The sequence below is a fragment of the Musca vetustissima genome, unplaced genomic scaffold, assembly GCF_032173495.1.
Source record: "Musca vetustissima isolate MV318-11 ecotype Yass unplaced genomic scaffold, APGP_CSIRO_Mvet_v1 utg8130, whole genome shotgun sequence".
NCBI classification, from domain to species: Eukaryota; Metazoa; Arthropoda; class Insecta; order Diptera; family Muscidae; genus Musca; species Musca vetustissima.
In genome coordinates, this window is record NW_026883078.1 from 327,063 (window position 1) to 339,501 (window position 12,439).

General features: G+C 33.6%; 2 protein-coding genes across 2 annotated transcripts; one reads left to right on the forward strand and one right to left on the reverse strand.

Annotated features, from left to right (window-relative positions):
* Positions 1–2,370: 2,370 nt before the first annotated feature.
* On the forward strand, positions 2,371–5,825 carry LOC133329819 (coiled-coil domain-containing protein 39; the record flags this gene model as incomplete). The annotated part of the gene is made up of 9 exons (XM_061538283.1): positions 2,371–2,607; positions 2,682–2,829; positions 2,891–3,462; positions 3,526–3,855; positions 3,916–4,017; positions 4,195–4,993; positions 5,053–5,218; positions 5,279–5,643; positions 5,713–5,825. Coding segments are annotated over 9 exons (2,832 nt in total), but the record flags the coding sequence as incomplete, so codon positions are not given.
* A 109-nt stretch (positions 5,826–5,934) lies between these two features.
* LOC133329807 (RNA polymerase II-associated factor 1 homolog) lies at positions 5,935–7,806 on the reverse strand. Its single transcript, XM_061538269.1, has 2 exons — positions 7,718–7,806; positions 5,935–7,645 (listed from the first exon to the last, which is right to left on the reverse strand). Exons 1-2 carry the CDS (start codon positions 7,783–7,785, stop codon positions 5,935–5,937), a joined length of 1,779 nt encoding a protein of 592 aa, XP_061394253.1. The 5' UTR covers positions 7,786–7,806.
* Between the last annotated feature and the right edge of the window lie 4,633 nt (positions 7,807–12,439).

Consider the following 12,439-nt stretch of genomic DNA (forward strand, 5'->3'; position numbering starts at 1 on the left):
ACGATATTTGTATTCGCTTAACCAACGGCGAAACGCTTCGCATAATGGTGGGAATGTAGTATCTGGCTGGCTTTACTTTTCATTGCAACTTCGATCATGTAGCTTATCTCGAAATAGAAATTAATAAAACATTTACATGAATGATCCTTCGCCATAAAAAGGCATAAAACTTAAAAAACTCAAAACGGTGTTATGTTCGACCTTGCCAAACAAAGAATTATTAACCCTATTACAATTTGGGAACGAGGATCATAACTCTTGTTCTTATACTATATACCAACTCGGTTTGCAAATTTAGCAACGATTTTTGAAAAGCACATAACCGTTAGTTTGCTTTGATATTTAGAGGAAATAATATTGGCCTTCGTACTGGCCTAAACCACATTAGAGAAGACAATGCAACAAATTTAACCCCACTCTATGTGGGGTCAGGTTTAACACATACTTTGTTGATAACAAATATTTATGGCAACGCTGAGATCTGTCAGGTGCTTTACAACATATTGATATCCTTGGCAGTTTTAATGGTTACATTTTGCGGCATTGTAGTTATTAAGTTATTCAGGAATGGTTACTACGGCAAAATGATCGAATATACATAGTTTATATACCCAGGGGAATGACGTAATAAAAACCCTTGTGCAATGTATATATTCTATGACCATATTGTTAGTCCTCAGAAAATATCTGATTCGGGGGGATTGTTCTTAATTTTATAAAAAATTTGAATTTTTAATTTTGTATTGTAATCACTTAATATTTACTTTAATTTTTTTTGTATGTTAATCCCAAGTAGTTCCAATCCAAATGTTTTTTATTCGTATTTTTTTTTTCTTTTAGAATTATGATCTTGAATTATGTTTAAGTTTTTTTGTTGTATACTGGCCACATAAAGCCTTTTGGCTTGGCTTTGAAATGAATAATTATTATTAATAATAATACAATTAAATACCAATCCAGAGACTTTCTAGCTCGTATTAATATATTTCCAAATGTATTCCTGATATATTTTTTCTTTTTCTCCCTATATCTCGTCTTTCAGGTAAAAGTTTTCGTCAACGTGTATCGTTTCTCGTTCACACTCGTATTCATACCGGTGTTATGCCATATAAATGTGAATTGTGTCAAAAGAGTTTTCGCTATAAAGTCTCGCAGCGTACCCATAAATGTCAGCCCATGTCCAATGAAGAATCCACTATCACAAACACCAACGATGCATTGGATCATATATCAGAGAATTTTATAAAGGCCTTCTTGGAAACATCAACAAATAATTTACAAATGCAACAACAACAAACACATGAACATTGTGGACAACAAAATTCTCCAGCCAGCATTGAAATTGCCACAATCAATGATAGACTTACTTCACCCACGTCATCTCTGCCACCACAATCCCAATCACCGGGTTCAACGTTAAATGAACATCAAGCTTTATTGACCAAAGCTATCGATGATATCGTTGTGGAATCATGTAATAAGCTGGGCATTGGTAATAGTAATAACATAGCGGATCAGCAACATTACCCATCACCGGTACGAAATGTTGCACACGATGATGGTTCCATGTCGCCATCTCAGAAATTACAAAATATGCGTTTATATTCACCACAATTGGTGGTGAATAGTCCGCCGGATTTGAATGGTATTGGTGTGGAGGGAGATTTAACAAGATTTTTCTTAGACAATGCAACTGTGGAACAGAATATATTGTGAATTAGTTGTAAATGTTTTGTCTACTAGTCAATATGGCAACAGTTAAAGTGATATTAAATGTTTTTGTATTTTTAAAAGGTATATTATTATTACGTATTAAAAATATATGTTGATATTATTAAAAAATAAAATTAATATTTAGTTTTTTTACTATATATGCAGAGTTGGCTTACTTGAATCCCAATGAGGATTCACATTAGACAAAAATGATTTTTTGTTCCCCCTTATGGGAGGAATGGAAGTCTCTTATTATTAAATATTAATTATTTATTAAAATAGTAATGAACTCAATGTTGCTTATATTTTATTGCTTGAGTTATTTGATCTTCGATTATATTGATTTGGAAATTTATCGCATACAGGTTCCATTTGCAATTAAGTAAATACCAAATTATTTTTCCTAATTAAAAATCTTCAATCATCGTACTTCAAATTTTTTTTTTGAAGAAGAGCACATGCGCATTGTTGACCAACATTTACGTTTTGAGCCGTCGTTATGCAGAAACCGTTATTATACACAGCAAACCGTTTCTATAGTTCATTCGATTTGTTTATGGATTCAGTAACGAAGGAATTTGTCAACAGCAAAACAAATAAAAAGGAAACCAATTCTGACAAATTTAAACAAATCATTATAATTGATTCCTAAATATCCCTCCCACTGCAAAAATGGACGATGAAGTGATTCGCAAAGCCATGCAGGCAATGAATTGGAATTCACTGTCTGAAATACCCATGGCCAACGATGAAAATCGTTTACTTTTGAATGAAATCCGATTGCTGCAGGAAAAGAAAGAGGAAACTTTGGAATATCAACAGCAAACAGAGGAACGTCTGAAGAAATTACATGAACATTCGAAAAATGCCGAAATTACAATCAATCATAATTTGGTAAGTTGCAGTGGAAAGGCCAATTTAATGGTCATTGTGGTATTGCTGTAATGTTTGACAATGGTGAATTTTAGAAACTACTAAATGCCTACCAATCCGATGTTCGAACCGAGGCTCATCTTTACAAGATCGCTATGAGGGAATATTCGAAGTTAAAGGACGATATAAAAAATTCCGACAAAGAATGGAATAATTTCAAGAAATATATGGAAAATACGGAAAGTAAGGTCTTTTATCAAAACGCATTTTATGTTTATTGAAACCTTAACGGTTACCTTTCCAGAGCAAATGTCCAACTGTAAACAAAACATTGATAACCTTACAAATCGCATAAAATGGGCCAAGACAGCCCTGATCGAATGGCGTAAGGCGATGGAGGATGGCAGTAAAGGTTATCAACTTATCGAAATGTACTACAAGGATGATCAAATGCGTGCCAAGCAACAGAATCAGAAACGTGAAAAACTAAATGCCGAAATTGATAAATGCCGCCAGAAACTCATACACATGTATGACGAACAGAAGACATTGGAATGCAATTTAGAGTGTACGGCCAATTTATATCGTACAGCCCATGCTGAACGCCGAGCCATGGTCGATACATGGAAATTGGCTGCAAGTCAAATGTCACAACGTGAAAAGGACATACGCAATAGTGAAATGGCTTTAATCGATTTGCGTAATAAGTCGCAGAAGACAGCACGAGATCTAAAACATATGGACAATAAGTTAAATGAAATCATTGCAAATAATCGCGAAGTAGAAGCAGGTATTGAGCAATTGAATTCCGAAACATCTGATATGAAAGATCAAATGCAAAGACTCATTGATGCAGTGGCGTTGAAAACGAATGAGGTAGGCATCAACATTTTCGTTTCATATGGTCAAAATGTTTAAAAATGTGCATTCTTTTTACAGGTGGATCTTATACAAAAAGAATTACAAAATCTTGCGAATCGGGTCCAACAACAACGTACCGAAAATCGTCGAATTATGAAAACAAAAGAAGATCTTATCATAGAAATGGATAATGCAGAAAAAATTGTTGCAAAACTAGAAGATCGTTTACGTTCTATGTCCGATAAAAATATGAGTGCACAACAACGTTTACAGACCCTGGAGGATTTAATGGACGTTGAGGACAGAGCTCAGAAAGCTGTTAATAAAGAAACAGATCGTATAAATGGTTTAATCTATCGTTCACAATTACAATTGGTTAAGTTTCGGGAAGAGGGTTTAGCATTATCGGTAAGGAAATTTAAATGTCATAAAATCTTAGATGACATTATGATGATGTGTGTCTTTTAGGTGGATAATCGTGGTATAATGTCAACAACAGCGGCAATTCTAAAAAGCATAGATGCAACTGAGAAGGATTTAAGAAAACAAACGGAATGTAACTATGAATTGGTAAGTATGGGAAATTATTTATTTTATGAAACAATCGTCTTAAAACAGATGCTACGTTATGTGGGACCTATGGAATTTTTTCGAGAATGAGATTAACTTAAAATCTTACGTAGTCATAAATTGATTATGTTTTAGTCAAACTTACTATCGCAAAAATGTTCTCCCCTATTCTTCCAGTCCTTTAAAATCCTTCAGTTGGAACGACGCATATTACATTTACAAGGCAGCTGTATTGATCCAGAAATTGAACAACGGAACCAATTTTATTTAGCCGAGCTGGAGGAACGCCACACGAAATTACAGAAAGGTGTGCAGGCCACTCAACAACAGAATAAAAAACTAGAAGATGATATGCGGAAACTCACTATAACCTATAATAAAGACATGGCTCAATTGGATGCAGTTAATTTTAAAATCAAAGAAGCCCAAGTCTATTGCGAAGGTGGGCTAAAACGAATCAAAGAAGAAAACAAACGTAATCAGGAGCTGATTGTTGAATTAAGTATTTTAAAAATGCGTGCAAATGAATTTGAAGAAGAAATTAACAAATGCGAAGATAGTGCCTATAATCTGGCTAAACATCGAATGCATTTGAATCGCACCATAAATGATCGTATGATCGAAATAAAAAGTCAATTGGATGTCTTGAATTTAAAACGTAAACATCAAATGGAAGAGTTGAGTACACTGAAAGCAGATATAGCTGAGAGAAAGAAACATATTGATGCAGTCAAGGCAAGGTTTGAATTGACAACCAAATTGTTGGGTGTCAATGAAGATGGGTCAATAGTAACGGCAACCCAATTGCGTGTGGAAACAGCACAAGAAAAACAAATGCTTTTAGATGAGGGCAATGAACTAAACGAAAGGGTTCTTAAGGCGGAAAAGGAAATCGAGGCATTACAAAACACTTTGGCATTGTTAAACAACAGTAATGACGTCTATAGGAAACAAATGCAAAAAATACAAGACGGAGGTATGTTATAGTGTAATATAGTAACTAGCGCACATATAATTAATCACATTTATTTTTAGAGGAAGCCAGTGCAGAGCTAAAGCTGTTACAAGTCAATTATTGTTCATGTCTTAACACACTTAGAAATCTGCGACAGGAATATCACGAATTGGAACAAAAAACTCAGGAGGCATATAAAGAACGAGATGAACTCGATAGACTTCTAACAAAAGAAAATAACAAGAAGTATGTTTAATTTCATTGATTTTTCTCATTTGTACTAATATTTCTTTCTTTCTATGCCAGATCTGAAAATGCAGATTTCCTAGTAAAATTGCAAAAAGAATTACAAGACCAAGCAAATAAGCTAACACGGGCTGAACGTGAATTGAAAACTGCATTAAAGGCCATAAAACAGAGGGCCATTAGTGAAGAATTTTTACGGTTGTTTGACCAAGATTTGGATTTAAGAGAGTTGGAGAAACGCAATTTAAATGTTCTTAATCAATTGGGTGAAATAGCTTATTCAGATTTTGAGCTGGGACCAAAAGTAGCTCGACAAATATTAGATCGTGGCCTGAAAATGCCTCACATGCTACAAAAAGCACGCAGCTCTGTGTCCTGGCGCAGTGATACATCTTTTGATATGATGTCCTATGCTTCTTCTAAAGGTAACCTCTTTGCATTCTAAACATTTTATATAATTTATTGAGAACAAAAATTGACTTTTTATTTTGTAGAAATGTTCACATCACGATCATCCCAATCGGAAATGTCCGAGTTAAAACAAACATCATCAGCCCGATTGAGTGTCGTTTCATTAGAATTGCCCGATAAAAATAAGTCAAAATAATTACTTTTAAATTGAGTGTTTGTTTCTGTATTGAAATTTCAAAATCATAAAATAATAAAACTCTAGATTATAATTACCATTATCTTATATTGACTTCTGGTCTTGTTATTTAATCTTCTGCTTCGGAGCCACTTCCGCTTCCTGATGCTGTTCCAGAACCTGAGGGAGTGTTACTGCGTGAACGTGATGGTGATCTTGAACCTGAAGCACTGCGTGAACGAGAACGCGAACCACTCTTTGAACGGGATCTCGATCTTGTGTTAGAACGTGATCTAGATCCCGATTTATTGGAGCCAGCTTTACTATTGGGTGTACCAGAGCGAGAACGGGAAGGTGATTTAGAAGCAGATTTGGAGCGTGATCGTGAGCGGCTGGCTGAACGTGAACGAGAGCCTGAATGTGAACGGGACCGTGAACGAGAACGCGATCTCGATGCTGAACGTGATCTGGATTTCGATTTGGATCTGGATTTTGATCGGCTGCGTGATCTAGATTTGGAGCGAGACGAAGCACGTGATCCCTCCGAACCAGAGCCGGATCTTGATCCAGATTTCGACCTCGATCGTGACCTATCTGAAGAGCCAGAACCGGAACGTGACCTTGATCTTGAACGTGATTGCGATTTTGCTGATTTGGATCGTGAGCGAGATTTCCTTTCACGCTGCACTTGTTCCTCTTCCTTATCCTTACCATCATCTGGTGCTGGCGTTTGTTGAACTTCCTCCTCCTCTTCTTCTTCTTCCTCCTCCTCCAATTCTTCTTCATCATCATCATCACCTGGTGGTTCCAATTGACGTTCACGATAACGTTGCATGCGATGTTCGTTCGCCTCCAATGGACGATGCTTCACAACTAATTTAGTATTGCTTGGTTGTTGACCAACCTTCATACGACGTTTGTTCAATCGTACACGGGTCTCCAGTTCATTGTAGTAGACACCATCTTGACGCATAACAAAGAAATAGTTCTCCTCGTATCCCTTTGACGCCTTACTCTTGACATTCCAATTGTATTCACGGGCAATTTTGTATTCATATTCTTCATCGTCCTTGTACAAGACTTGGTCGGCAAAATCAACACGTCTCTTCTCCAATGTTGATTCAGTTGGTAAGAAATAGGCCACGAATTGTTCACCACTTTCGTCCATGACACCACGAATCATAGCCTGAGACATTTCCTCCAATTGGGCTGGAACATTTTTGCCAGCTGGCGCAGGATCGCTGTCGAAAATAACCTGGGCACATGGGTACTTCCAATTCTTGAAATCTGGATACAAAGGAATAATTTCCACTGGTACCACATTGGGTTTGGAGTAATGTTTAGTGATTTCGTTCTTGGTATCGCTGAATGTCTTCTGGATGGCATTGATTTGGGCATCACGATCCAAATACAATGTCTCCTCACGCAGCGATTTCTTAACGTTGTAACCCACTTTAGCTTCAATATTCTCCAAATTCTGAGGTTGGAAACGAGTTTGTTCCGTGGAAATATATTCGGATTTACGCAACCACGAAACACTACGCGAATGCTGTTTGGAACGCACCGAATCATGGGGCGTGTGAACATCTTCTTCAAGTAGTTTTTCATCAGCCGGATCTAGTTGGGCATATGGATCGGCTTGATACAAATCGCGATTGATGAGATCGATGGTAACACCTAAGTCATGTTCAGTTAGCACATCATATTTGTAGTTTCTTTCCAGAGAAGTTGGATTGTACTGCACGAACCGATTACTATCGAAAGGATATTGCAGGAATTTCAAATCGAATGGTATATCGGGTAAATTATTACCATATTTGACGCGGCATATTATTTCCGATCTAGAAAATGGAAGAAAAGAAAAAAATGCGGCATTGTGAGAAGGGCACCATTGAAGTCTTCAACAAACTTACTTTCTGTCTGTGGGCCTTTGAGGTCTTTTATCGCTTGGCGGTGGTGCTCCATTGATGGTCGGTGGCATTTTTGCTTATATTTATAATTTATGCATTGAAATGTTACCAAAAATTACGTTTTATTAATGTTTTAATGCTAATATTCAATGATTTGTTAGAATCACACTCTTCCGACTAGGGATAAGTAAATCGACTTTCGACTAATCGATTAATCGAATTTTTGTATTGACACCACGCACAAAAACACAAGCCGATAAATTGTTGAGTGCAACGGCGTTGGCTAAATTGTTTAAGGGGTCTATAGGTTTGGAACGCACTTACAGGGATCTCTGGAGTGTAATCAAATACATAATTGAATAATCGATAAATGAACATTTGTTAAAATGGTAGTAAACCAAGACTATTTGAAATAAAAAGGAAAAATCGCATTTAGTCTGCTTTTCCACAGGCAGATTTTTATTTGGCAAATTTTTTGTTTTCTCTTTTGAAATTTTCGCTTGCTTTTCGATTACCAAATTTTTCTTTGCCAAATTTGCGAATCAAAGTACAAAAGAAAGAAAAAAACGTCAAAAGTGTTTGCATTTTAAAGATTTTTTAATATTTTATTTATTTTTTATATATTTCATTATATAAATTGCAAATATTAAAAATTAAATTTCACTTGCACAAATTAAAACAACAGGTTTGTAAACAAAAGCCGGCTGTGTGTCAGTAAAGCGAATAGGTTCAAAAGGAAATGTCAACAAAATTGTTTTAAACAGAATTTGCGTGTACGCCAAATTCTGAACAGGCAAATTTTGGTTTTTCTTCCTCGCACCTCTCTCGCCTACAAACTCAGTATTTGCCAAATAAAAATCTGCCTGTGGAAAAGCAGACTTAGATAAAAAAAATTGAAAATCAGGATTAAGGTCTATCGAGTCATATATTTTCTACAACCGCCAGGGTATTCCGTCATTTACCACACTAAAATAAATGACAATTCAAATTTCAACAGCACACAAAAGAATGTACAATTTTTTAGTTCGATAACAATATATTCTTTTAGATATCCAACAAAAAAATTGCAAAAATTAGTAAATTCTTGCAGTAAGGGTACTGATCATATTATACGCAAGCATCGAAATTGAATAAAATGGCACACATTTATGTAGTGAAATTATAAAATGCGAATTAATTAATTTCTGTTACAAATTTTTCCCATTATTCGCTGTGTTTTCGTTTCCTTGTGGTTGTTGTATTTTCGATAACATATAACGCGACGGATGGCTCAACGCGAGCATTCTACTCAGCCCTTAAGGGTTAACATTTTATTTTTTAAATTAATATTAAGCGAAAGGAATGCCTGATTTAAACCAAACCTTGCACAACCAATTATCTTTACCAATCCTAGATTAAGTCCGATGATGCGACACGTCGGTTTCGATCAACATTAAATTCGAAACCATGTTAATAAAAACTTATAACTTGTGCAAATAAAACCTGTGTGTAATTTCGAAGAACTCCACAAACCATTGGTAAAACCGGTGTAATTTGTTTTCAGGATTTCATAAATCCACATAATATAAAACGCACATAAGGGGATTTGTTAAATTGATTGGATAGAGGTTTTAATATTAGGATCAGGGGCTAAATGTTTTATAACCTGCATCAGTCATTTTTAAACAGCTGGCCTTCAAAATATGATCATGTATTATCTTTAACTTATGAAATGTCAACTTTTTAATGTATTACCATTTTGTTTTGAATGTAGTTCTTGTTATTTAATAATTGGATGTTCTGAAAATCCGCTTTAGAAATTTCATTACCTATTAACTTCAGTTTCACTAGAAACTATTTATGACTAAGTAATATAATAACCAAGATAACAAAAATCTCCAACTGTGCCAAATAGAGCCATTTCCATCTACCGATTTGTTATGATTTATTCGGCACAAGTTTTAATTTTTGTTTAAACAATTTTAAGTGGTTTGGCTGGCGAATATTTGTGGGTTTATCTTTGTTTATTTTTTTGTTCCCTCTAAACAAAAACGTATCGTAAAAAATGGCGAAAGTGGTCATTTATTGATGACGTATTGGCTAACAAATATTATATATTCAATTTGTTTTTAATACTGATCGATTTGTGGCGATTTTGAAATGAAATGAATTGAAAATTGTATAGATATGTATGTTTGTATATTTCATTTTGCAAGAGCAGAAAAACATGAAAAATTGCTTCAACATTCAGTTATGAATTTTACGTGAAACGCGAAAGTGGATTTAAAAAAACGTATAGTCTGGAATGGGTTGAGAAATTTTCGAATCGAAATGACAATCTTACAATGTGTGAAAACTATTAAAGCTTGTAGCGAAATATAAATAAAAATAATATAAAATGTGCGATAATTAAAAAGAAAGAGACAGAAAACATGAACAATTACTTCAAATGTAAATTTTACCTGGATATGGTAGTCCCGAATGGGTTGAGATGTCGAATCAAAATATTGATCTTGCAATGATAATCTTACAAGTGTGAAAAAATATAAAAGCTTGTAGTATAAAGAAATATATAAATAAAAATAATGTTATAAAATGTATCATGAAATAATAGAAATATTAATAAGTTATTTTATTTGGTAAAAATATTGATATTAACACAATAGGCTGCAAAATTACTGGATTTATGTCAACTGATTTATTAAATATGGAAACGTCATTAAATGATTACATCAGCATACCTGAGGTAAATATTATTTGATCTCAGAAATATGAAAATTACCTGATTGCGATCATATAACATCCGGTCATTTTTAAATAAATTAAGAATATCATCCTGAAAGTGGCAGACAAAAACTACTAGAAAATTTACAAAATAGGGGATTTAAAACTTGTTGTTCTTTTCTCTCTCTTTATGTCGCTAGTTGAGATAAATTTGCAAAATATTGTAAAAAATTGGGTAACTTTAATTCCTAGTGTGCTCCATATCCAACAACATTATATCTACATATATGCTAATTATAATTATTAGTTTTGCTTCTTCTGTTAAAAATATGGAATTTTCTTAAAACATCTGTTGATTTTCATAATTATAAATTAATTTATCTAATAAATTTTCGCCAATTCATTGAATTTGACATGTGAAGCGAAATGTCAATAAAATGATGGAAAGTATTTTTTTTTATTTTCTTGAAAACTACCCTAAACAATGTTTTTTTCGTTTCATGAATTCTTTTGTTATCACCAAAAATACGTTAATTTAAAAAATCAATATTTTTGTGATCAATCACATTGAATTTTGTTGTTGTGTTGATAACTTAATTGGAGATTTTGATATTATTGGTGTTGCTGTTGTTGTTATTATTGAAATGTGATTTAAATGTGTTAATAAATTTAAATCGTGTTGTTATGTGGGAAGTTTCTTTTGCAAAGAATATTGTGGAAGGTAATAGAAAATTGGGAGCAATTTGCCGAACATGAGATGACATTTTTGCGTATAAAAAAATGTTTTCTTAAATAAATAAAGCCAATGTTTGTTTTTCAAATATTTGAAGGTTTAATTGAAGGTCGAACCTGCATATATAAAATATATCTGCACCACAGATGAAAATATCATCATGGACATTATTGCAAATATCGTTGAAGAGTTCATTGGCCTTTGCTTACATTTTGATTTAGATTCCGACCTCCAGACAAGATAACTTCTATATAAATAATAGATATTTAATTTTCTCATTACGTTATCCGTTTATGATAGAAAACTCTTTAAGAAGTTGTCGAATTATATACACACATATATTTATGTTTGTGCGTATTTACCAAATAACCCATTCTTCCTATCGATCACAAATATCTAATCAAGATGCCAAAAGTCATAATCGAATATTTGTTGTTATTTCTAAACATGTCAATGATCTACATGTGTACATACATATATTATTAACATCTTGCTAATTAAATTGTTATTATTTGGTGGGCGGGGGAATATATTTATGTGACTAACATAATTAATAAACAATAAATGTTATAAGCGTGTGAATGACCACGGAAGTACACATATTGTCATTGTGTAGTTGTTTTGTGTGAAATCTATTTTTGTTAATGTAACAAACAATTAAATCCATGGTACAATAAACAAGGTATAATGGGATATTTTATTAAACTATGGAAAAAACATTGCCTATTAGTTTGGATAATACACATCCAATTAATATTTTTTAATACAAATGTTCCAATTTTATTAAAAAATAATAAAAATGCACTTATTAATGGATAATTCATAATATGCAAATGAAAATTTATATGTTTTAAAAATTTTGTTATACAAACCCTACACTACTATTTTGTCAGGGTATTATAGGTTTGTACATCCCTAAGGGTTTGTAACGCCGCTAAATATTGGTATTGATCAGTTAATATTTAGGGGATAAAATGAACCAAAAACTTTATTTTTGTCTGATTTTTTACTCACTCCAGAGGCCGTAATTATGGCACAAACATCGCGAATATTTAAATGGAGAAGGTGATTAGGCCAAAGAATGAGCATACCAATTTTGATAAAGATCGGCCAATATTTAGCGGGTGTAAAAGGACCCTGACATTTGTGTGAAATATGACAAAATTTGAATTCTATAGCGAATATATTTTTCCCTGAAGGACATAGACCCGAGAAGTCGATAGTATATCCAAGAGGAGTGGTTGGCCTTTAAATTGATACCGTGTATATTGTCGTATGTACTCAGATGT